The sequence below is a fragment of the Balaenoptera physalus genome (assembly GCF_965194825.1).
Source record: "Balaenoptera physalus genome assembly, chromosome: 21".
Taxonomy (NCBI): Eukaryota; Metazoa; Chordata; class Mammalia; order Artiodactyla; family Balaenopteridae; genus Balaenoptera; species Balaenoptera physalus.
Window position 1 is genome coordinate 23,152,585 of NC_138902.1, and position 26,407 is coordinate 23,178,991.

At 47.6% G+C, this 26,407-nt stretch overlaps 1 protein-coding gene and 2 long non-coding RNA genes across 6 annotated transcripts in view; 2 read left to right on the forward strand and 1 right to left on the reverse strand.

The window, feature by feature from the left end:
• LOC309651741 overlaps window positions 1–267 on the reverse strand; it is a 204,932-nt gene extending 204,665 nt beyond the window's left edge. For all 3 annotated transcript variants that reach the window (XR_014258345.1, XR_014258346.1, XR_014258347.1), the window contains exon 1: window positions 68–267. This is a non-coding gene — a long non-coding RNA (uncharacterized lncRNA). The remainder of the gene's footprint in view (window positions 1–67) is intronic.
• A 119-nt stretch (window positions 268–386) lies between these two features.
• PRAG1 (PEAK1 related, kinase-activating pseudokinase 1) overlaps window positions 387–26,407 on the forward strand; it is a 50,058-nt gene continuing 24,037 nt past the window's right edge. The window contains exons 1-3 of one of the 2 annotated variants that reach the window (XM_082444600.1): window positions 387–535; window positions 4,801–5,220; window positions 7,009–8,840. In XM_082444600.1, coding sequence (XP_082300726.1) covers window positions 4,891–5,220; window positions 7,009–8,840 — 2,162 coding nt within the window. In that variant the 5' untranslated portion in view covers window positions 387–535; window positions 4,801–4,890. Of the gene's footprint in view, window positions 536–4,717; window positions 5,221–7,008; window positions 8,841–26,407 lie in introns of both variants that reach the window. The other variant, XM_082444599.1, reaches the window with a different exon arrangement.
• LOC309651768 lies at window positions 8,847–26,380 on the forward strand. The gene is made up of 2 exons (XR_014258379.1): window positions 8,847–16,464; window positions 16,525–26,380. It is a non-coding gene; the product is annotated as an uncharacterized lncRNA (long non-coding RNA).

Here is a 26,407-nt window from a genome sequence, read left to right on the forward strand (position 1 = left end):
CGCCTCTCTGGTCCTCTCAGGGTCTCGCAGAGCAGGCAGGATGAAGGAACGCAAGACAACTACATACCTATGCGCACATCATGGGAAAAGGAAGGCTTTAGACACCGAAACTCGCCCCTGCAGAACCCCGCGGGCCCTCCTTGGAGAGGGGTGCAAACAGGCGCTCGCTCAGGGGTCGGACGCCTCCAAGTCTCGGGCTGGGGGCGGAGCCTCCGTCGGGAGCGTGAGGGAGGGGCGGGGCGTGGATCTCCGGGAGGAATCAGGGGCCAGGGAGCGCGCCCGCCGGCGGGGGGCGTGGAGCGGCGGCAAAGACTCCGGAGGTGCGGCTGGGGCTGGGCGGGCGGTGCCACCGGAGGCGGAGGGGGCGGAGTCGCGCTCGCAGCTGCCACCCGGCCGCCGGGCCCAGGCAGACGACACCGCCCGCGGCCGGGCACGCACCGCGCGCACACACTCTCCAAACAATGCTCCGAGGCGCCCGGCGGGGCGGCTGGCGGCTCGGAGACCAGCGGCGAGGCCGGGGGAGCGCGGCCCCGAGGTGAGCCCGCGGCGCCTTCTCCAAAGCCTGCCTCTTTTTGTTTGGCAAACGTGGCCGCAGAGGGAAGCTCCGGGGGAGCGCGGCGGTTACCGAGCGGGCGACCCCAGTCGGCGTCCCCCGGGGTGACAGGCGGCCGCTGGGGGAGGGTGGAGCGTCCGGACCGCGTGCGCCCCGGGTTGCGCCCGAGGTGGAGGCGCCGATCCCGGAGGACCGGGGAGCTGGAGGGGTGTTTTCGATTCATTCGAGAATCGCGCTCTTTCGAACGGGGAAACTTTCCTCCGAGTTCCGGCAAGGGAACCGACTGTTCTGCCGGTCTCACTGGTCTGGCTGCTGGGTTTGGGGCAGGAGACCGGAGCGCTTTGGGGATTGCTATTGTGGAGACTGCTTTTCCGCGGCCGCAGGATTGTCAAAGGAGCAGAGAGGGAGAGACCGCCCGCGCGCCTCGGACCAGGCCCCCGGGGGTGATGCTTTGGGGCCCCAAGTTAGTAGTTGCCTCTTAGGCAGCCCCGAGTTGGATGCCAGCCTGGGGGTCTTCAAGGGGAACGAGACGATGCCTTCTTCTTGAGCCGTGGCAGAGCCCTCTGAAAGGCTACTGTGGGCACGTTGTTAACCTTTGCTTGTGCTGCCGCTTCCCCAGCCATACACACACACACACACACACACACACACACACACACACACACTTAGAACACACACACACACACACACACACACACACACACACACTTAGAAAATAGAACCTCTCCACTGAGAATGGAGGCAGGGCCGGCTCTGTATATTTCTCTCAGGTGAAGCTCAGCCAGCAAGCACATGGCTTTGCAGAGCCGATAGCAAAGCCCAAAGGTCTAGGAGGGAGGAGTTTTGCAAGGTGTCCAGCCCAGAGTCAGGTTGGGAAGGCCCTATAGATCATTGGCCTGAACTGTCCTTAACAACCCCTTCCCTTTTTGAGCCGGAAATTTGACAGGAAGCACTGGGAAATTGTGCGGTTATTTCGCTATCATCATGGGGTCTTGTGGAACGCGGGTATCGTCCTTACTGGTTTAGACTAATGGGTCTAACCCACAGAAACCACATTCCTACTGCTAAGATTAGATTACACTGCACTGGAGAAGGAAAAAAGAAAATTAAAAGTTGAGTGAATATCATGACTTACCCTCTGTGTGTGTGGGGGGAGGGGGGAGGTAAGGCTGTCACTTTCTCCTTTCTGCCGGAGCAACCTCTGTCAATGGAGTGTTGAAATCCAGACAAACACTTTCATAAATAGTTCTCTTTTCCGGTGTTGCATTCATTTAATTGTAATATAGATAATTTTTTTAGATGAATATTTTCTGGAATTCTGTCACTTCAGGGTAAGGTGTGAGCAACTTTCGATGCAAGTATGAGGGGCATTTGGAGCCCAAAGATTTCATTTTATGGATCTCGTCACCATTCTTCGGATTCTTTTTCCAGTGGGGTGGGTGTGTGTCTGACAGCTTCGGTCTTGCACATTTTAGCCACAAATCTGGTGCAGAAGTTTGCAGAGGCAAAGATATTTTATCATGACTTGGATCAGAAAGAATGCTGAGATCTTTTTCTAATCTTACACCGCTGCCTCCCACTGAAATGGAGGAATTTGCATAATTCTGGGGGCTACCTCCCCTCGGAGGCAAGGAATGTGGGCTGGAAAGGTGCCATTCCCAGGCTGTGGAGAGCTGGCACCGGCAGGCAGGCAGGGCTCCTGCTTTGTGAGTGCCACTTGAGTTTTCCACGATCTTTTACTTAAAACAAATTGGATATAATTCCAAGCACAGAACCTCTCTAGACAGAGAGAATCCTTTCTGGCTTGATGTAGTGATAGATTCTGTTTGCTGTGACTGAGAAACCAGTTTTAACAGGATGTGTAGTGAGTCAGCGATGGTGAGGAGCCCAGGGCTTTATTCTGTTCTCGTCTTCATTCTTTTTTCCTGAAAAACCTCTCCAGTCTCTGAGCAGTTGTGTGGTAGAAGTTGTACTCACCGTCAGAGAATTTCAGAGCTGAGGATGGGAGCAAGGAGAGTGCTCATGAACTGGTGAGGGGTTCTGGAAGCTTCCCGAACGTTGGTAATCCAGAGCCTACCAAAAGTCCCAGGGCTGGAGTGGGCCATCTGTGGCACAGGAGGGGAACCTCCGGCACCAAGCAACCATGACAAGTGTGGGTCATTTGCCTGTTGAGCAGGAAATGAGGCGTGGCTACCCCAAGCGGCTTCTTTGCGACTCTGTAGGATGCCCCCCGGGCTCAGATAGCCCAGCCCTGTGAGGAGCTGCAGGAAGGAGACGAGCCCACACAGAACCGATTCCCAAGCTCTCTCCCTCCATCCCACCTGGGGCGTGGGAGCCTCTGCCTGCAGTAGAAGAGGGGGGCCAGGAACGGACCTTGTCCTCACCTCGGGGCAGGGGTATGGAAATTTGCCTTACTGAACACCAAAACACCTCCTCCACTTTTTCCCCTTTCCACCATCTAGCAGCAGAGCCTAGAGCTCTCCGTGGCCTGGGATTGTAGGAGAAAGAAAAATCCTTGCTCTCCTCTGCTTGTTGAAGCTTAGTGACCTCTTCTGGGAACTTGGCAGGGAATGAACCTGCTACTTGGGTGTAGCAGGAGGAGGAGAACCCAACTTGCAATCATCTTGATGCATAAATCCTAACAACGGTCACAAACTAAAAGACAAATACTTGTCTTTTATTTCAGAGAGTTCATTTAGCTTAAAGATGATGCAGTGGGCTTCCTGGTTAACTTTGGAGGAAAAGGGGCTAATTTAGCTTCAGCTCTTGTTGAATAAGCACCCCTCTCTGTGAGTGTGGGAGACCAGAAAGAGAGCTCTTCCCACAGAGATTCTGGAATGATCTTTGGGGCTCCTGGCTCATTCCACCTGGTTAGTCCTGTTGACGGTATGGAGAGCATCAACCTCAGAGCCAGCTCTCACAGGAGGAAAGTGGAAAGCAGATCCCAGGGCCAAACCCTCCCTGTTTAATGAGAGCACGTTCACTGTAGAGTCTTCAGGACGATTTTCTCCTGAACGCTCTCCTTTTGAGGAAGTCAGTTCATTTAAATGAGGAAAGAAGAGCAAAAGCAGCAAACAGATAATGGCGAGCAACTCAGTGTAATGAATGCGGTGATGAGTGAGGTGATAATGAGGCGCTGCCAGCAAAGTTAGCTTCTTTTTCTAGAACCCCCGAACTCTCTGTGTCTGTGGCCAGGTCTTAGTTGATGTCGCTACCGTTCTTTTCCCATCTGTAAAATGGGGATGACAGCTACCTGATGGATGTTATTCAGGTTAACTGGTTAAAATCTGCAACCCTTCGAGTTCCCCCTCAATGGTGAATTTACTGAGTGAATTCTATGGTGCAAACTCTCAGCCTTCAGTTCTTAGTGTCAGAGGCAACAAACTCTTTCAGCAAGCTCACTGCCTCCCCTTCAGGGACCTCGTAGGGAAAATAACTGTGATCATCTCTTCCTTCTGTTGTAGCCTAACCAGCCCTAGACCACAGGGCTGCTGTGACCATGAATCTCTCTTGCGGTTCCCCCTGGCCCTGCAGCTCTGGCTGTATTGATCTCACTGAGCCCTGGATTGAATGAGGCATACTGAGAAAGGGGGGCCGGGGAGGGCGAATTCCCAAGATGCCAGACCTCCCGACAAAGGTCCCTGGAGGTCAGGCCAGCACCCCACCTCCCCCCTTGCTCACCACTTCTGTCTCCATATCCTCATAAGTATGGGTTACAGTGCTGATTTCAGAGCCCGGGCCTGCCTTCCCACACACATCGTTCTTGGTTAAAAATTGTGGCTTATCTTCCAGAAGCCACGATTTTTATCTGCTGTCCTACTTGGTAGTTCTTGTTTCTCTGGGGCAGAGTCCCATGCTCGAGACCCCTAGCAGCAGGGGAGGCATGGGTCAGCCACAAGGTTCTCATCACCAGCCCTGTGTGATTTCTTCCCGTTAACTGCCCCCAAACCTCCAAGCGCTCAGGAGTTTAGGGGGCTGAAGTGTCTTTTACACTCTCTACTCATGCAACAGAGCTGTGTTTAGCTTTTACGGTTTTTCTAAGGCCACACCACTAGAAAGGGATTAAGAGCCTCATGACAAATGGGTGAGGGCCTCAGAATAAATAGAATATTCATCTTTACCTCTTTCTCCTCCTTTCCCCCTGCTCCCCCCTCTGCTCCCCAGTCACATCGTCAGACTCAAATTGATCATGCCCCCGTCCTCTGGCAGGGGAGAGCTCTGATGAGGCAAGTGTTCTGCCTTTCCAGGAAGCCGCCCTGTGAGCCCCATCTGCCTACCCTGAGACCACGCCAGGGAGCCAGGCGCAAGATGAACCAGCACCCCGCCTGCTGCTCAAGATGCACCAGACCATCCCAGTGAACCCCGAGCGCCCGAAAATGTCTGCGTGCAGCGACTTTGTGGAGCACATCTGGAAGCCCGGGTCCTGCAAAAACTGCTTCTGCCTGCGCACCGACCACCAGCTGGCACCTGGCCGCCCCCAGCCCCGAGCCGGCAGCCTGCCCCCTCCGCCTCGCCTGCCCCCCAGGCCCGAGAGCGGCCGCCCGGAAGATGAAGGCCTGAGCAGCTCACCCTACTCCAAGCCCACCATTGCCGTGAAGCCCACCATGATGAGCTCCGAAGCCTCCGATGGGTGGACAGAGGCTGGCGTGAGTGCCGACGTCGCGCAGGTGAGGCTGACTCAGCCCCGTGGTATTTTTACGAGGCTGCTCCTGTTGTAACACCGGTGACTGGCGGGCAGCCAAGGAGGGCTGTCCCAGCAGGACTCCTGCAGGGTGGCTTCCTGTTGGCTCGCCCCAAAACCGCTCCTTCCCGACTACCGCCCTCTCTTTTCTCTCTGCCCTCCTTTCTCTCTGTCCCTTTAGGCTGAGAACCATCAATGCAGTCCCCCCAAGTTCGTTTGAAGACTGTATCAGGGCACACCAGAATGAAGCTTTTTCTAAAAAGTTAAAAAAAAAATTTTTTATTTAATGGATCATTTTAAATATATACAAAAGTAGTAAGAATTGCTTAACGAATCCCATGCATCCACCACCCTGCCGCATGAGCTTGAACAATCATCAACTCATGACCAATCTTGTTCCGTCTCTACCCCTGCCCCGACCCTCCCTTCCCCACATGGGGTTTTAAAGCAAACCCCACATACTGCATCACATCAGTACCTCTTTAAAAAATAAAGTCTTTATACAAAATATCATTATCACACTTAAAAATGTCAGCAGTAATTCCATATTGTCATCCAATTCCCAGCCAGTGTTCATATTTCCAGTTTGGAAGCTTGTGTTTTTCCAGCTTTGATCTAGGATTACTAAAGACAATTACATCCTTAGAGATTAGACCTTTCCGCTCATCCCCCAGGTGACCCTGACCAAGGTGGAATTATTTAAAGGGCACATGGAGCCTGCTACCTCTAGACATGTCTTCTGCATTTCTAGGGCGTATTCTAAGAACTGCTTGTGACCTGTTTGACCTCTTTGCCCGTTCTAGTTTTCCTTAAACTATCATAGTGAGTGGGTCAGGAAGGGTGTGTGAGCTTGTGTGAAATCAGAGGTCAGTTTTAAATCAAGGGAGGCTTGACTGAGGTGAGCCATCTCCTGGAGCTGCATTCAGCTTTCTGTCCCCTTCAAAGCCGCTCCATTTTGCAGAAGCTGGTTACACCCATTCCCCAGGCCTTTCTCGATACCTTTGACCTTCACAGATGTAAACCAGGGACTCTTTCTGTTCTGAATCATCTTGGATGGGAGCAAGAGGCAGACCCTGCCTTGAGGCTGCTTTAAAAGTGGGGATAAGGGAGACTAGAGGGGAAGGAGGAGGGGACAGTGATTTCAGTGATGGGAATGGCCACCCCACGTCGCTCTCTCTAGCTGGACTAGTCCAGCCACTTAGGCAGCCTCGGCTGAGGTCACTGCCTGTAACTGGGAGAAAGAGCACGGCTCACAGCGAAGCAAGGGAGCTGGGACCCAGCTCGGAAGCCGCCCCTCACCCTGCTGCCCTCTGACCCCACCACCCGCCCAAAGTATTTTTAAAAGCTTTATCACTTTGTTTTCTTTGTGCTATGACACTGTTATCAAAAGACTAATGAACACAAAGCAAAAATTAAACAAAACCCCAAACTCTATTTCAAAGCCCTTGGGAGAACTTACCTCCTTCAGCAGTTTTTGAGGGAGAAGGCAAAACGTTCTTCTTTAGCGTTTTTTTCCCCCTGCCTCATGGACCTAAGCCAAAAGAATTACAGACAGGGGTGAGGGTGCAGTGTATGGGAAGCCCAGTGGCTCCACGGGGCCCCAGCGATGACGAGAAGGCTGTGGGGAGGTCAGAGGGTAGGCGCGCTGCCCGCCTGCTTCACGGTGGCTCGGAAGACAGTTTACAGTGTCATGGCCCTGCCCTCTCACCTTCTCTCTCTTCCTTTTTTCTCTGACAAGGTCTAATATAAGTCTTTTAACCTTGGGGCTGTGTAGGTCATCTGGAGACGAGCCCCCGGCAAGCTCCCCCTCCCGAAGCAGGAAGATGTGCCATTAGTTTACCTGGGCAGCTTCCGAGGCGTCCAGAAGCCTGCTGGGCCCTTGGCCCCGGCAGACGGGGGGCACCCTCGCTGCCCCCCTGCCTACGCCATGGTCGGCCTGCACAGCCTAGAGCCCCGGGGGGAACGGAGTGTCGCCTTCCACCCAGTGAGCTTCCCCGATGAGAAGCTTGGACGGGAAGATAAACCCATGATTCCCTACCAAGAGCTGACCTCCCCTCAGGAGAGCTTCCGCCAGAAACTGGCTGCCTTTGCTGAGATGACATCTGGCTGCCACAAGGGCCCCAGGCCCTACCCCTCTGCACTGCCCCTGCGGGAATCCCTGCCCTCGGAGGATGACAGCGATCAAAGGTGCTCGCCCTCAGGGGACAGCGAAGGGGGAGAATACTGCTCCCTCCTGGACTGCTGCCCTGGGGGCCCAGGGGGTCAGGACGCCTCACAGGCCGAGGACCCCGGGCGCAGACAGGGCTGCGGGGACTGCTCGCCGGCCTGCTGGGAGCAGGGGGTGTGCGCGAAGCCAACCGAGGAGGAGAGGCGGGCTTTGAGCGTCCCCAGGGAGTGCCGCAGCCAGGGCCCAACAGAGAACCCACCCCGCCTGGGCCCCAAGAAGCAGTCCCTCACCTCAGAGGCCGCCAGCTCCTCGGATGGCCTCTCCTGCGGGAGTGCCAGTAGCCGCGCCAGCAGCCCCTTGGTCCCCCAGCACGAGAGCGATTACTGCTCCCTCATGAAGGCACCTGGGCCGGGGAAGCCTCAGGACTCTGGCTGCCACGGGGTGGCCTCCAGCAGGTGCCTGGGGCTGACTGGGGAGCCCCAGGCCCCAGCCCACCCCGGGGAGACTGCACAGCCTGAACCCATCTATGCTGAGAGCACCAAGAGGAAGAAGGCTGTTCCAGTGCCTTCCAGGCCACAGGCCAAGGCAGAACAGGCGGCAGCTGCCCAGGGCCAGGGCCAGGTGAGGATGGCTAACACCTGGGCTCAGAAAACAGCGTCTGGCTGGGGCCAGGACAAGGAAGGCCCAGAGGTGGCCCCCCAGGTGGCGGCCACCATCACAGTCATGGCGGCCCACCCAGAAGAAGACCACCGGACAATCTACCTGAGCAGCCCCGACTCCTCGGTGGGGGTGCAGTGGCCTCGCGGGCCCCTGAGCCAGGCCCCTGAGGCAGGCGAAGGGGAGCCTTCGGCTGGGCAGGGGCTCAGCTCTAGGGAGAGCCGCCATCACGGTGCCAGTGAGAGCACTCCCAAGGGGAGGCCTGCCATCCCTCCCAAGCTGTCCAAGAGTAGCCCCGGAGGGTCCCCGGTGTCCCCATCGGCCTCCCCCAAGTCCAACCTCAGCGAAGGCAACTCGGGTGTCACTGGGCCCCAGCCTCCATCCAGGGGCCCCGCTGACCCTGCTTCCTCCTGCCGGGCCAACGGTGTCCCTGCTAGCGACTCTGCCAGGGGCCCTCCGCCTGCCACTGCCGCGTCAGCCTTGGACCAGAGGCGGCCCCGGTACCAGACCGGCGCCTGGAGCCGCCAGTGCCGGATAGAGGAAGAGGAGGAGGTGGAGCAGGACTTGCTGAGTCAAAGCTGGGGGAGGGAGGCGGACAATGGCCCCGCGGACCCATGCAGCTCCTCCACCTGGCACCGCCTCCGCCCCACAGACGGCTCCTCTGGGCAGAAGAGCAAAGCCGGGACCGGGATGAGCAAATCGGCCTCGTTTGCCTTTGAGTTCCCCAAGGACAAAAGTGGGATCGAGGCATTCTCGCCTCCCCCGCCGCCTCCAAAGTCACGGTGAGTACAGTTGTGTGTGTGTGCGCGACTCCGGGGCTCATCTGGCAGGACCGAGGCCTCTTCCAGAAACCTTGGTCTTTGCCACCTGTACCGAAGCCATCAGGCCCAGGCTCAGTCCTAACTCCAGGCACCAGTGTCGGCCCAAAGGCCCTTGTGCCTTTGTGGGAATTTCTGTGACTTGGTGCTCAGCACACAAACCTACAAGCAGTGCCCTGCTTGGGATTGGCTATTCGGAAGGCATCTTTCCAAGAAGCACTGCCAAGCTGTCGCTCTTTCCTGGTGCCCGTCCTCTTATAATCTGGTACTCTTTTTTCTCTCCATCCCTCTGGAGTGTTTTCAGCAGGCTTTTCCCCCCAAATCCTGAAATTCCCCATTTATTTAAACATGGAAAAGAAGGCTCCAGGAGGCTTTGCTACAGAATCTCAAGAGGCAAAGAGATGGGTGGGCCAAGGAGCAAGGGCTCCTAAACTGTGACCATGATGGCGATTAGGCTTTGGAGCCAAAAGCAAAATAGTAGGAGGTGCTGCACATGGTTTGGAACCCTCAGATGTGGGTTTTTAAAGAAGAAAAAAAAAATATATATATATATATATATATATAGTGTCATGGTAGCATGCTGAAACTCACAGCTTTCTCCACTGCTTCACTGCTCTCAAAGGCCCGAGTTTAAAGTCCAGTTTAAAGTCCCTCTCAAAGGCCTGAGAAAAATAAATGCCTTTTTTAAGGTATTGAGTTGTGCATGGAATTCAAATTCTGGGGGGTAAAAATGGCCCTCTATTAGAGCAAAACTGATTCCTATCAGGGAAAGGAACAACCTGCTCTTTTTCAAAAGCTGACAGCCTTTCCGAACAGACTTTTCTTCAGTCGGGTCATCTCTGTTGGTTCTGTTTCAGCTCATGTGCCTCCAGGTTTATGTCAGAAGCAGGGAACTGACCGCAGGGGGAAGCGGCTGTGACACTTGACTTTGAACATCAAAGCGTCACGGGCTGTGATGCGTTCTAACATGGGCTTTTTCTGGGACCACTACTTTGTTCTGGTATTGAGTTGGGCGCCTGCTATGCGGAGTAGACAGCCATCCTCCAGATCCTCGGGTGACCGCAGACTCTTGGGCTACAATTTTCACTCCCTAAATGAATGAGGCAGCTCAGAAGAGCTCCCATTTATGTGGCACTTACTATGGGGCCAGGCAGGGAGCTAAGAGACTTAGACATATTAACTCATTTGTTGCTCAGAACGGCTCTAGGAAGTAGGAATCACCATTTACAGATGACGAAACAGAGATAGGAAGAGCTGAGTAACCTGCCAAGGTCACACGGCCATACTTGGCAGTCTGCTTCCAAAGTCTGTGCTTCCAAACACCTAGGGCGCATCAGCCGGCTTAGGGAGTATGCAGGGCATGCGAGTAAAACGTGGGCATTGTATCTGTCTGCCTCAGGCCTGGGAAGGTTGGTGGAAAGCACAGGCTTTGGAGTCAGAAAATCGAGTTCATGCTGTGGCTGTCTCACCTACAGGTTAAGTGATCTTGCGCGAGCCACTCGCTGTGAACGAGCCTCCAAGTTATTGTCCTAAATGGGCTAATAATAACACATTTGTAGCACCCTGTTGTTGAAAGGCTTAAGTGAGATGAGCAGAATCCAATGCAGAGATTAGTTATGTAGGCAAAAGCCGCCCCAAGCTGTCGACAGTGGCAGGGACACACCCTGTAGGAACGGGCCTGGCCCGATCCCAGGAACACCACCTGAGCCTTGGAGAAGGAACTAAAACTTTCTTGGGTGAGAATCATAGGGTTTGGAGAAACCCCAGTCACCCACTGTAACAATGTGACTCAGGTAGAATGTTCGTTAGCATCTGGGTTGATTGAGATCAAGTTTGGGGGCCAGTTTGTTATGACAAAACCATTGGATAATATACAACTTAAACCAGGTGGGAATCTCAGAGGTTCTAGGTGCCAGCTCTTAAAAAAAAGTTTTTATTTTCAGAACTTTGGGGAGAAAAATCTAGGAAATAAAATTAGCGTAAGGGAATACAGAAAAAAGAAAAGAGCATCTGGTACCATTTAAAATAAATCAAACTAGTATATATATATTCATTTGAGGAAGATTTTTCAAGCATTACCAACATTCTCTTTTGAATCATCACATCTCTCCCATGAGGAGATAAGAGGGCAGGCTCAGGACCATAAATTGACTTTTATTTCTGGAACTCGGTACTGTACGTACTGAATTCCTTTGAGGAGGGTGTCAGGAACCCACAACCTTCAAACCTAGCCACGTGATGGCACATCAGAGTATTGATGAGAATGCAGCCCACAGTTGATCCAGTACCGATACCAGCACCACATTGGTGACTATTGCAGGCTGATGTCAGTTTTCCAAGATGGAAAAATGCTGGAAGGTCTTGGAGCGACATCCCAGGTTAACTTAATTTCTTCACATGGGTCATCTGTTCAGTGGGTCCTGTTTCTAAGGATCAACCTCACCTGTGAACAAAGATAACAGCTGTCACGATGTGTATTACGTACACTCACAGCTCTAGAGAAGGGGGCTGCTGCATGCAAGGTGGTGTTACTTTTTACTAACACTTACTTAAGCAGATCCACCTGCTTTCTTGGGCCATTATGGAAGGACAAAGAATCATTTGCTGGCTTTCCTACGGTCCTGTTTTACAAAACTGACTCACTTGGAGGGAAGAAAAAAGTAGATGTTGAGAGTGGCTTGGCTTTCCTGTGGTCTTGTTTTGAATGGTTGGCAGTAGCTTATCTGTCTGTTTGAGATATCATCCTCTGTAAACTCCCATTAGGGTTCCTGAGAAAACTCTTGCTGTAATGCCATGTAGGACGAAGGCTCTCAATACTCATTTAATGCCTGAAATCCATTTAGAGGTGTTTAAGTATATGCCCAGCCCTCCTCCCGGGCAGGTAAGGGTCCTGGGTCCTTCTTTACCTGCTGCTGCCAAGGCAACCTCCTACCTGTACAAGCTCACACCTACTCAGACTGACTGACCCCACTGAGTCTCTGGGTCACCCCTGCTCCAATTTAGAGCAGAGTTGGAAGGTGAGGGTCAACAAATACTGCTGGTTAGAAAACGAAAACCTGCAGGAAAGAAGTGTGGACTTCTTAGTTTAAATGTCACGTTCAAGACTTAAGGCAGTTTAATGAGAGCAGCCAGTGCCTGGGGGAGTAATTAAGATGTGAAAAAATCAAATTTATTTCTGCCTTTTATTTCCTTGTGGATGCAAACTGCGTTTTAAATGACTTATGGCTTTTGAACGACAAGGTCAGTTGAGGGAAAATCATCTGATTAGTGCAGAACAGGCATTTCACAAAGAAACCCCAAATTAGGCTGGTAGACCTGAACTCAGAGGTGGAATTAGAGGACGACAGGTGACTGAGATATAAGACAGGTTTATAGGGTTTTAGTTTCCAAATGCTCTGGCCCCAGGTGAGACTAATCAAAAGAAAGAAATGTTTCCCCAAGAAAGCGAGGGACGACTTTGTTTTAAAGCTATCACTCATGCTTATTGTAATTTTAACCCAATACTACTAAGTTCTTCTCCTCCTCTGCAGGGATTCTGGGGGCAGAGACTGAGTCTGTCCTGGACTTCCATTCATTCCTTATTCCCCTCCCTCCCTCCCTCCCTCCCACGTGGCTTCTCAGCAGACAGGTGGTGATGGTGTCAAAGATGGAGGTCTTTTCGGCACACAGAAGTGGCCACGTTGCTATCCAGAGGAACCAAAACGACTTCATTGTGTGGTCTCTCAATCACATGATCTCTTAGCATGACCTTGAGGATGGCAGTCAGATGAGTGAGATGGGTCATTGTCTCCAGACCCCATATCCAATCTGATGAAACCTCCAAATGCTTTATTCTTGAAGCACTTTCTACTGTAGTGGATTACAATGGGATGGCAACAATTTACTAAGAAATCCCACAGTCTTCATGTACAACGGGTTTTTCTGGGTGGCATTCTGAAGATCACAGTTTGTATTAGAAAGCACTGTATGTGCTTCAAGAATCTTCTCCATGTTTAGCCTTTTTGACAAAACTGAAATAAGTCAGCTGGAGGTCGAGTCGGTCCAGGGGAGACTGAATACTGGGCATACTTCAGGGGGAGAAATTGCCCTCCACACTGCCCCCCCCCCAAACACACACAAAGTTTGGCAAACAGAACAAAGCACATGTATCAACGATACAAGTTTATATCCTGCTCCATGCCAGGGGGAAATTACTAGTTGGCCTCTTCCCATGAGTTTGTGGGTAGAACCTGACATGGGACATCTAGTGATGCTGAAGCAGGGAGAAATCAAATTGATTCCTATCTTCCTATTCTGTAATTTTTAAAAAAATCACTGATTTTCATATATATGAAATATTTACAATATTCTCTCCATTTTTGAGCAGGCATCCGTGGTGAAGGTTAGGGATTAGAGATTCTTTATTTTATTCATCAGATATCTACTAATTGCCTACTTTCTGTTACACTTTGTGCAAGGTGCTAAAAAGCCAGTGACTGGGGTTCTGCCCCTTAAGGCCCCTGAGGGTTGAGTTGGTGTGAATTAAATCAGCAGATGTGCAAAATGACCACGAAAGGTTCACTCCTGCTTTGGTTGCTTTTGATGAGACTGTTTACCATAGCAGCTGGATTCTCACCACATTCCTTGTTCTAGTCAGTACGGCCAAGGTAAGCTCGGCTTGGTGTCCAGGAGTAGTGAAAAAATAGTCCTTCCTTTAAGGTCTTTTGACCTGATACAAGATCACACATAGTACAGCATATACTAACCGTTTATTTAAAAAAAAAAAAAAAATCCAAATGCTCCTTGAAGGTGAAAAGCATGCTTAACCATATGTAATTCCAAAATACCCTGTTTGATGCCTGGCACGTGTAGATGCTCAAGAAATTTTTATTCAATAGACAGTAGTAGGCAGAGGCCATACCCTGTTTATTTCATTATGGCCAAAAGCACCTAACTCTATGTTTTGCACATGAAGAAATATTGAAAAAGGAACAAGTAGCATCATTAAATACTTGTATCAAAGTATCTTTCTGATACCCAGGTTTCGGATTGCCCCAGTGCTCTTTTCTTAACTCTGTTTTGGCAGTAAACACAGTGTCTTGAACTAAACTGGATTCATATTCGTATCTCTCTGAAAGCTTGTAAACTCTTGGGAGTACAGGAACCATGTTTTATACATTTTTCTTTGACTTTCCCATAGGATACCTTGGGACATAGTAGGTATTCAATAAAGAATTATTGAATTAGGGGGAAAAAAGGCCAGAGGGAACTACAGATCTTGGCCTTATTTTTCACTGGACACCCCATTATAATTCTGTGGCCAGCCTTGCTCAATAGAACATTGTCGCCTTGAGTTAAAGAAACTGAAGTTAATAATTATTAATGCTTCAAGGTGGGCAAACACCATGAGGGCACAATGCATCCTTTCATGGATTAATTACTCTCCAACGATTGTACATTTGCTCTTTTTTTTTTTTTTTTTTTTAAAGCTGAGCAGGTGTGTGGAGCCCAGCCCTCTCTTGCCACAAGAATGTTCCTTTCAGGCAGTAATCACCTAAGGACTTTTTTTTCCCCACCCGTGAATTGCAAGGAATTCTAGGGTGTGGTTTAATTTCTCTGAGAATAGATTTTCCATGCTTTCGGAGGTGGGTTGGGAAACACAAGCATGGGCCATATGATCAAGCCCCCTCTGCCCATCAAGTGATCAAAGGCACTTTGTTCTTAGAATAGCCAGCCTACCTTTGAGGTGTGAAACTCACCAACTGGTGAGAAATTTTCTCTATTTGTAGTGCAAGAAATTTGTTGTTTGGCGATCATGAAAAGACTTGCGTTTCCCTCTATCAGGGTAGATAGACCAACTACAAAGAATCCTCAGCGGCCATTTCTGCAGCTAATACTTTTCAGAGTTTAAGATCAGAGTCTTCATCCTCTGTGCTAAAATCACTCATTATTTCTTTCTATTGGCTTTTGGGCAGATCCCTAAAAATGCTGGGTATTAAGGGTGTTCGTGCAGTTCCCATACAGCTCTGTAAAATGCCCTGCTTCCACTAGCTTTTGTCTGATGCCCTGGACAGTTTATTCTCTGTACTTTGTTAACAGGCAGACTTATATAAACAAGTGTTCTCCATTGGTGGCAAAGGGGAAGTTCCAGATTAAAGACTACTTTAAAAAAATCCTTCCCTTTTTACTCAGATATTTTACTCTCCAGTTAATTTTAGTATCTGTCACTATCAAATGATCCCCCTGACCTCCTGCCAGTTTGGTTTTTAGCCATTTCGTGCCCATTTATGCACATGCTATAAAAATTTTTCCTAGAGTTTAAAACTTGCGTTTTAGGCACGTAATTGGCGGTGTGTGCACCGTATGTCCCTGAGTTGTAGAAACCCTCCAGAATGGCTCCTGACTTCAGGAGCTCTGTAGACAGTCAAAATGAATGAAAAGCCAGCCACCTTGGATAAAAACAAGAATAGTTGAGATAAATTGACACATTAATTAGTAATAAGACCTTGAAGATCAGGAAGAAAGGGAAGAAGAGTCCTTGGAATTTTAAAATCAGTCGTAGTGAGGAGGTCACTTAAAATAATCCTTATGAATGTGTGCAGATCAAAAGGAGGGTTTTGTGACTGCATATTCTTGCACCACAAGTTATGTTGCATCCTCCACACCAACTGCGATCAATTGGAGTACCAGTCTGGAGCTCCTCATGGAAAACAGTGAGGCCACGTGCCCACCCTGCAGGAGAGCTTGCCATCATCCATCAGTACTGTCTGCAGGTTATACGAGGGGGGAGTGCAGACATGTGTGCCAGCTGCTTGCCAATCCAGCTTCAGAATCTAAAATTTACCATCGGTGATGCAAAATCATTGGTGGTCAATAACTGTTTCGTATACTAATTTAAAAGTTCGTACCTGGGAGGGGTGTGTGGTCTGTCCAGCCCACATGGCCCAAAGCAAAGAGTTTGCAGAAGATGGTCTTCCTCTCTGATTACAGCCTCAATTTCAGACTGTTGTGCCAAAATGTTTGGTTTTCTCTTAATGAGTGACTGTGAATATTCTGTGACGTTTAATGAGTGATTATGAATATTCCATGCATTTTGGGAACTCTATTTTAGTAAACAACAGTTACCGTTAAGTCTAGTATCCAATATTTAAAGTATTATTTCTCCTTATAGACCTTAAATTTACATTTTCAGTCCTTAAATCTCGTTAAACAATGAATTTTCACTTAGCCTCACCCTCTTTGACTTATAGCACTGACTTTCTGTGTCCCAGATTGAGGGGTAAGGGGGTCGGGGTAGGAGGTATGTCAGAATCTTTTGGAGGAATAGTTTGAAATTGGAAATTAAATACTATAATATAAATTTAAATTTTGGAAATTGAAAACAAATTATTGTTTTCATAATTAATGTTACATATAATTTTTCCAAGTCTTTTTGACTGGTGGTAAGTTAGGCCATCTTTTTTTTTTTTTAATAAATTTATTTCTTTTATTTATTCCTTTTTGGCTGCGTTGGGTCTTCGTTGCTGTGCGCGGGCTTCTCCCTAGTTGCAGCGAGTGGGGGCTACTCTTCATTGCGGTGGCTTCTCTTGTTGCGGAGCACAGGCTCTAGGTGCATGGGCTTCAGTAGTTGTGGCATGCCGGCTCAGTAGCTGTGGCTCGCGGGCTCTAGAGCACAGCCTCAGTAGTTGTGGCGCATGGGCTTAGTTGCTCTGCGGCATGTGGGGTCTTCCCGGACCAGGGGTCGAACCCGTGTCCCTGCATTAGCAGGCGGATTCTTAACCACTGCACCACCAAGGAAGCCCAAGGCCATCTTTTTAATAAAAATGTTCAACGTGAGGACAAAACTCATCTCCCTAGGTAAGAAAGTAGAAGAAAACCGGGACAGGAATATTCGCTGATCTGTTATGTTTACTTGGTGACCTCCCTTCAAATCTCTCAAAATGCCTTCTCTATATTTGTGTTCTCTTGAAACAGGGAATTGTCTGTGCAGTAAATCCTAAATCCAGCCCTTTGATCCAGCTTCTTGGCCTACCTTAAATACTGGTCTGCACTTCCTGTGAAAGCAGGGAAAGCTAATGAAAGAGACTCTTCCAACAGTGCAGAGTCTGAGACTTTCTTGATGTTGATAGTCATTTAATCACCAAGTATTGAGGACTTGGTGTAAGTGGAGCTAAAACGAATTACCCAGGACAATTAAGTATGAGAACACACTGTGTCCCCACGGTCTTTATTCCTGAGCGATGCCTTAGGGTAACACACACAGACCAATTAGGGGCATATACAATGAAGATCTTTACAACATTGCTTATAGTAGCAGGGAATTGGAGCAAACCCAGGTATTCATCTCTAGAGAAACAGAGAAGTAAAATGTGTGTGCGATGAAATACTTAATAGCAGTCTTGCTTTGGAGAATGGGAGGTCCAGTGAAAGGGTGCCAGGGAGCCGCAAGAGCTAGCTGGTCAGGACGCATGCGTTAATTATGGTCCCAGTCTGCACGGTTGTGTGCTTTCCTAGAGAAGCACTGGGCTGCCTAGTGGAGAGTGAGGATGTTTGGAGTTACCTAGTGTGATATTTTGATTTATAATAAGAAATCTACATTTGGTCTTTCTCCCCATTGCTGGCATAGAGCTCCTAAAACCCTTGGAATTTCCTAAGTGCTGAAAGACATAAAGGTGTCTTTTATTATGTTAATGAGCTGACTTTTGGACCCCACCTAAGGATGAAGCTGGTTGCCAGGGGAACCAACCACTGATTAGGGTTGGTATTTCAGTCGCACCCCCCTCCCCACCTCCAGGGAGGGGAGAGGGACTGGTGGTCGAATCTGTCTCCAGTGGCCGATGATTTAAATTACTTAATCAGTCATGCATACGTAATGTAATGAAGCCTCCATAAAAACCCAAAAGGACAGGCTTCAGAGAGCTTCCAGGTTGGTGAAGCAAGTGGCACATGTTGGCCTGTGGGGCACTGGGAGAGGGCATGGCAGCTCCCCGCCCTTTCCCTATACCTTGCCCGAGGCATCTCTTCCATCTGGCTGTTCCTGAGTGATGTCCTTTTAAGTAAAATGTTTCTCTGTGTTCTGTGAGCTTCTGCAGCCAATTTGGAACCTCCAACCTGTCTAACCCTAGCCAGTCGTCTGCAACAGAGGGCGGTCTTGTGGGACTGAGCCCTTAACCTGTGGAATCTGATGCTGTCTCTGGGTAGATAGTGTCAGAATTGAGTTGAATGGTAGAACACCCAGCTGGTGTCCAAGAATTGATGGCGTGGGGAGCACACCATCCCATGTTGGAATCAGGTGACCAGAACCCTTACCTGCGGTGGGGAGGGTTCAGCTAAGTCTGTGGACAGGAGATGAAGCTGTTGGGGAGCAGGTAAGAGGGTGCTGACGAACTGACCCGGGAGTAGGAGGGGAACCTTATCCTTATTAGGCAACAGGCTGGACCAGAGTGGAGAGTAGAGAAGTAGATCATCCTAGGAGCTTAGTTACAAATAGCCTGAATCTCCCAAGTCAGGAGGGTAGGAATGAAATCTAACATAAATACACAAGAGATTTCTTAAGCCCAATAGCTGGGCTCAGAAGCTGGGTCAACAAAGCGGACTTGAAGCATTTGCTGAGTCAAGAGAAGGAGGGAAAGATCATTCTAAAAGCGGGGTTGCCAAAATCAGTAGTCTAGAAACAAAAAGATTCTGGCCAGGCAGAGATCATTATGGTGGATGGATTCCAACAGGAATAGGTCAGGACTAGAACAGCAGTGATTCCCAGGTTGGTGAGCAACAACTCAGTACTGTTTTAGTTCAGTCCATCACTGGAGTCTTCTGTGTGCTAGAGGGTGGGTAGGTGGTGTGAAGCGGGAAGGAATCATGGGAGGTTCTTTTTTTACAGTGGGGAGGCAGGCTAATATAATAAAAGAGGTTCTTCTGTTTCTAAATTTTTGTGTAATGGAGCTAAGCTACCTGGTCATCTGAAGACTATGTCAGCCCCTGAACCTGGGGCTACACTACAGTTTATCAAGCTCTTGAATATGTAGATTCAAACTGAGGTCTGGTTGACGGACAAGTCAACTCTTCCTAGTTATTTTAGAATAATGCATGTCCTCAAAGAATCACCCTGATGAACTTTCTTTTTTGGGTCTCTTCAAAGTACCAAAAGAGTGAAATCTCTAGCCCATCTACTTTCTGCTTCTATCCAGATAGCAGAAAGAATTACTGGGTTTGCTGGAGGCTGCTAAAGTCTTCTCTCTGTCTCTCTCCCCATCCATCCATCCACCCATCCACCCATCTTTCTGTATAACCAGTACCTTCTATGTACCTGGTGCTGTTTTTAGCGCTTTTTAAATATTAACTCATTGAATCTTCCTAACCACTCTCCTCCCCCCACAGTGAGGTAAGTAGTGTTGTTATCTCCATTTTATGGATGGGAAGCTATAGCACAGAGAGATTAAGTGTCTTTTCCAAGGCACGCAGCCAGTAAGCAGTGGAGCAAGGACCCCAAACCCAGGCAGCGGGGCCCCAGTGTTCATGCTCTTAACTACATCGGTGGCCTTCCTGGGTGACTCTGAAATCCATCTGGGAAGCTATTCAAATGCTTACATTGCTGTTGTTCCCAAAGGCTCCAGAGGGTCCTTCAACGTTGTGCTGGCCTGTGGGCAGGGCAGCTGGTGGGAGGGGCCCCTCTGTGGATTGCAGTTGTTCAGTCTTCACTTCCAGTGGTTATTCATCGTCTTCTTTCCCATCTGCCCCTGTGTGAACAGTTGTAAGAGCTTCCACCTTGGCTTAACAGGCCAGGAGTTGAAGACTTATTGTTCTCAGGTGATGGGATTGGAGGTGCAAGTGTAGTGGACCAGGTGATGGGATCCAGCCGCTGTGTTCTTCCACACTCTCTTACTTGCTCTCAACAGCTGGTCTCCCCATCCTCAGCCTTAGCTGAAACCTCCCCACGCTTGGTAGTTACAAACATCTGCCCTTCTCACTCCTGCACCAGAACCTCCTTGGGGAAAGACACAGCCACGCAGACTTGCGGCCACAAATAAGAGACTGATTTTCCAAGACAGGAAAGGTCATCTTTTAAAACCATTTGTGTCTCTCAGCGCGAAAGTATATCTGTGTATAGTCAGGGCAAATGGCTCCAAACTTCCATTTGACCAATTTAAGCCTTTTTATCCATTTTTATACTAGCTAACTAGTAACCTAAAGATGTGTGTGTAGGTGCAGGCGTGCGTGCGTGCACAGGCTCGCTTACCACTATCTTTAAAAATAAGCATGGCTTTATTTCTATTTTTAAATGGTTTCCAGTGAATGCAAAGCACATTTGTTTTTGGGTTGAACCAAAGGCTTTTTCAGCTTGAAGAGCCCCAGCAGTCACCAGTGCATTAACTGCAAATGCAAATTAACAAGTCTGCACCGTGGGGACCATAAAGGTCATCTGACCCAAAATGAAACTGATTTCCTATCTTTATACATGCTAATAAATCAGCGGGGAAACCTGCCCCAGAGCAGACTGGATCCTTTAGTTCCTTCATTTGGCACTTAGACACCTGCAAAATAACTCCCATAGCATCTTCTTCAAAGAGCACTAAAGATAAAAACAGTAAGAACCTTTCTGGTGTAGCTATCTGCCTTTCTCATCCCATCTCTTGAAAAAAAAATTTTTTTAACTACAAGATTGTGTAAATTCAGGATATTTTGGGACTGTTGTATTGTAGATATGAGAAAGGTTCACCTATTGAGTCCAGCTTTGCTGAGGGCTGTTATTTACTCAGTGTTCCTGCCTTTTGCAAGTTTTGCCCCTTTTGCAAGTTTTGCTGGGCAAGTGTAATTCTTTTCTAAAAGGAAACATTTATCCTCCTAGATGCCTCCCAGTTATTGAAACAGAGGCAGATAAACTTAATCAAGAAGTATTTAATAATTACTCTGTGTTCCAGCATGTCCTGACTGACACAGCTCCTCAAACAGTTTATAATTGTGGTGGCAACAAGCCTGTTTCACATGAAACAGAGTAATCTAACCAGGATTATAACCAAATGCTCAGTGATGTGAATCAGACTGTTTGGTGTGAGTTCCAGAGGGGAGAGACCAGTCAGAGAAGATTGAGATGGCTTAGGAAGGGTTTTTAGGTAAGTGATCCTGCTGCTAGGTCTTGGGGATGGAAAAGGTTTGAAGGGGAGAGAGAATGTTTTCCTCTGTGCCAAGGTGGGGAAAGGACTGGAATGCAGGGTGCTTTGGGGACAATGGGAGACTAGCCCCATTAGAGCAAAGTATATATAAGCATAAGTAATAGGTATTGATTAACCAAAATGGTGATAATTTTTTTCCAAACAAAAAACTAGGCATATGTTCTAATGTACAGACCGTGTGGGGAAATATTTGAAATAGGGAGTGTCAAAGAAAATCCGGGGTGTGTGTTTCTGTCACCGTAGAGGACCAGAGCTGATCTAGTATGGCTGCCGAGGTCAAGAATACTTACAAGAGCTCTGTGTAGGGCTCTTCAGGGTTGGTCATCATTATGAGAGTAGAATTTTGGAAAGATTTTGAGTCAGGATGATCTGCCCCAAGGCTGCAGATCTTTTCGGAAGATGTGGCTTGAACCCTGTATATACTTTTTTAAAGGAGATGATTGATCAGTATTTATCTACCAGGTTGTAGATAAATATGTTTTTTAATTAATTAATTTATTTATTTTGGGCTGCATTGGGTGTTCGTTGCTGCGCGCGGGCTTTTCTCTGGTTGTAGTGAGCAGGGGCTACTCTTCGTTGTGGTACATGGGCTTCTCTTGTTGCGGAGCACGGTCTCTAGGCGCGCGGGCTCAGTAGTTGTGGCGCGCGGGCTCAGTAGTTGTGGCGCGCGGGCTCAGTAGTTGTGGCGCGCAGGCTCAGTAGTTGTGGCACATGGGCTTATTTGCTCCGCGGCATGTGGGATCTTCCCGGACCAGAGCTCGAGCCCGTGTCCCCTGCGTTGGCAGGCGGATTCTTAACCACTGCGCCACCAGGGAAGGGTTGTTGAAGCAGAGACGGTGTCACCTCTACTCACTATCATATGCACAAGACCTGACACAGTGCCCAGCATGCAGCAGGCAGTCAATATTTATTCGTTGGAAAATCTGAGAGTCAGAAGAGACAGGATGGGGGATGCACTGCAGGTCCTACAGGCATAAGATAAATAAAAACGGGGTGCTCTTATTCACCAAGCAAACCCCGTGTTTTAGCTCAAATCATTGAATGATTTTGACTTTAGGATGTGGCCAAATAGTAGAGAATGAATGGGGTGAAACCGAGTGTATTTGAGAGAGTATTTGAATTGCTTCTAATGATGCAGCCCAACAGGACAATTGGAGATTGAAAGCTGCAGGTCACAGAGGCAAAGCCGTCCCTATTTTCCTGTGCTTTTGCAGGAAGTGCATTTTATAGAAAAGTCAGAGAGGAACTGAGGGGAAACGGAGAGCTCTGAGCTGGTGAATTCACAGCAGGCTGACAGGGCACTCTCAGCCGCCTCTGAAGCTGGCCCTTCATCCTCAGGGCTGCTCCACGGGACCCCGCGGTCACTGGCACAGCCCATCCCCAGGCTCTGGGGGGCCATGCGGATGATCACAGCACCGCAGGCTGGAGTCCGGGATGGTAAGAGGCTCTCATTCTTTGATTTAGGCATGACTTGATTTATTCGCATCTAAACCAGTCTGTTTTCACTTCTTGGTAATGTAAACAAGGTATATAGAGTTTTCTAACATGTTTGTGCTTTCAGAGCTACCTGCAAGGGCTTCTCCAAAAGACTAAACTTAGCAGTGAACTTGACCAATCCAAAGACGGGGTGGTGTGATTGTGTACCAGGGTCTGGAGAGCTAGTCTAAGACTGCATGCTGGCATTATGTGACTTTTCATATCTTCTGCTCCAGAGGCAAAAAGTTTTCAACCAAATGGATGTGAACTAAACCAAAGTCGGCCGTGAGAATGAAAATTTGCCTCTGTCACACTTTAAGTTGTGCTGCCGTATGAGGATTCTAGCAGCCATGTGAAGTTTGAGATACAATCTCTGCCCAACACTGGGGTCCAGTATCCGTTAAAAATTTCGGACATTCTGAAAACTCAGGGGGTATTTTTAGACTCGGCTTTTTTCCTACAAATGAGGAAGTCTGGCAGATGGCTCTTCCGGCTGGATTATTATTATTTTTTGCAGCTTTCTACTAATACAGTATGGAGAAAACTCTGGCAAGGCTTCTTTCTCTAAGGACAATGGGGGGAAAAGCCATTCTGCAAACACCGGGCAGCAGCTGCAGGGCTCAGATCTCTAAGGACGCTGTGCCACCGGCTGTGTATTTCACGCTGCTCTCCTGTGACTGTGTCTAATCAACGTGGGGAGGCAGGGAAGGAAGTCTGAGCAAGAGCAAGTCATTTATCACAGTGCGGAGCAAAGACATCTGTGCGGGCCGGGCTCTCGCTGCAGCTGATAAGAGTGTTATTTGCCACCCAGAGAGGAAAGACTAGAGTATGTGGTTTTGGCCCCATGAAACCACTTCCTTAAATTACATGACATCAGAGTTCATCTTATAGATGGTTTGCACTGGTTTTATGAAAGGCAAATCAAACTATCATTAATGAGGGAAAAGTGCCTTTAAAAAAGTAAGTATAGTCTTGTTATGCGTTGCTGAGTACATTCGGATTGGCCTTGGCCTTGCATCTGACAGAACAATCCATTAGGGCTCAGAAAAGTCACCTTCGGAATATTAAGCCTTTTGCAGGGATTCTTAAGATATCTATTGCACACACAGACTGGAGATACAAAAACAATGTGATTGTCAGTCTGCTTTGATGGCCAGCTTCCCCTTTCATTTTCAAATCTGGTGTGTTTTTGTTCATTCAGTAATTAAAGTGGCAATTCTCTAAGATAGCAGATCATACAGGTTTCCAAGGTGGAAGATATTTGATGCAGTTCATATGACAGATTTAAGAGAAGGGGTCACCCCTTTCCTCCTTATTTACATCTAAGCATCCCAACTGCCTATTGGGTTTTAGTTAGTGGGTGGAAACCTGGGCTTCTTGAGCTTTTTTGGTAGAGAAACAGTAGTAATATCCCCAGAAGCCATGGAAACATGAAAATTCCACTTGTGGCTTGGACTAAGATTGACCAAAGTCTGCATTTGGAGGCTTCCCACTTCCCTACACATACACACACACACACACACACACACACACACACACATACGAGAAATAACTTTTTCCATCCATGAGGCTATCCTGTGGTGGAACCAATCCTCGTAGAGCCTGTCTGTCCCAGGGGGACTGATGGAAATCTCACTGGGTCATCTCTGTGTTCCTTGCCTTTCAGAGGCTCAGCAACAGGTCAACAGGAATGGCCAACCTGGACTCACTTAGGCCCTAGTGATTTTCTTTCCTTCTTTCTAGAAATGAACATTTCTATGTTCATTTTCAACTTATCAAGTATTTCAGGCATACAATGAAGTTCAAAGAATAATTTAACTCACTTTCATGTGTCCCCCTAAGATTTTTCAAATATTAACATTTTGTTACCTGTTTTGGATTTTTTAAAATAAAATATTGCAGGTACAGTGGAAGATCCCTCTCCATCCAATTTCCATTTCAATTTCCCCTTGCTACCCAGAGTCATCACTATCTTGAAGTTGATGAAGTTATTTCCATTTTACCACATATAAGTAATATATAAAAAATACATAGCATCATTATGTGTTTTAAAATTGTATATAAATGGTATCACACTTTACATGAGCCTTTTGCAATCTACTTTTAATATTCAGCATTTTAAGAATAATTTTCATACCTTAAAATCAAGTTTATTTATTTTTGAATGCTATGTGGTATTCCATTACAAGACTATACCACAGTGTATCCGTTCCTTTATTGATGGACATTGGACTGTTTATGATTTTGTTTTTGCTGTTAGTAACACTGTGAACAGTCTTGTCTGTGCATGAATTTCTCTAGATCTGCACTGTACAGTGCAGCAGCCACTAGTTAAAATGTGGTGAGCCTGAATTGCAATGTGCTGTAAATATAAAATACACACCAGATTTTGAAGACTTAGAATGAAAAAAATATACAAAATATCTCATTAATAATGTTATATTCATTACATGTTGAAATGACAATATTTTTATGCATTTTGTGAAATAAAATACATTAAAATTAATTTCATCTATAATTTGGCTACTAAAATTTTTTAATTTTATATATATACATGTATAGATACATGACTTGCATTATATTTCTATTGAATAAGGCTGTTCTATCAATAGATCAGGAGTCAGTAATCCACCACCCACAGGCCAGCCATCTATGTCTGTGAATAAAGTATTGCTAGAAAACATACCCATTTGTTTACATATAATGGCTGCTTTCCTGCTACAACAGCAGAGTTGATACTTGCAACAGAGACTATATGATCTGTGAGCCTAAAATATTTACCATCTGGCCTTTAAGGAAAAGTTTGTCTATCCCTATTTAACCTTTTTTGAACCAGGTTTTTAAAATATATTTTAAGTAAGTATATTTAATATTGTGATCCAACACACATACACACACGAAACAAAAATTCCACAAAACAAAGTTTCACAAATCCTTACTCTATGTTTTCATTTTTTTTTCTGGTCTGTTCTTGTTAAAATGAACTGCTAGTTGGTAAACTGCCTTGACTCATGAAATTGACCTGGCCATTCATTCACTACTATTCATTTGAAAATATTGTTCCCTTTGCATCTGGCACCTGCGCATTTTTCTTTCTTTTAATGCTTCACTGTTATACTAAATAATTGTGTGTGTGTGCACATATGTGTATCTGTATGTATTCATACATACACACATTTATGTATTTCTTAGTTTCATCTATTTATATACATTTCATCTAATGTTTTTCTGCACCAGCTCAGCAGCTATGGTGCTAGAGTTTCTCCCTTGGCAGCTTTCTGAGCCTGAAAACCAAGAGACTCCAGGGGCCACTTTGAAGAGGGCAGCGTAGTTGGATTGCCATAGATCTGGCTTTTTTCCTAGACTGAGGACTTGTCGTTATTCACAACTTCATATCTTGGCTTCATCTGCAAAAGCCATTATTGATGGATCTGATGAGGATAAAAATATTTTATGAAACTTTCTATGATTATATTTTGCCAGAGGGTAAAATAAAGATAATATACTGCCATAGCACTTCCAAAAGATTTGATATCCCCACGGTCCCTACAGTGACGTTGAAATATAAAGAATGCTATTGGGGCTTCCCTGGTGGCGCAGTGGTTGAGAATCTGCCTGCCAATGCAGGGGACACGGGTTTGAGCCCTGGTCTGGGAAGATCCCACATGCCGCGGAGCAACTGGGCCCGTGAGCCGCAATTACTGAGCCTGCGCGTCTGGAGCCTGTGCTCCGCAACAAGAGAGGCCACGATAGAGAGAGGCCCGCGCACCGCGATGAAGGGTGGGTCCTGCTCGCCACAACTAGAGAAAGCCCTCGCACAGAAACGAAGACCCAACACAGCCATAAATAAATAAATAAATAATTACTTTTTAAAAAAAAAGAATACTATTAGTTGTAACATTGCCA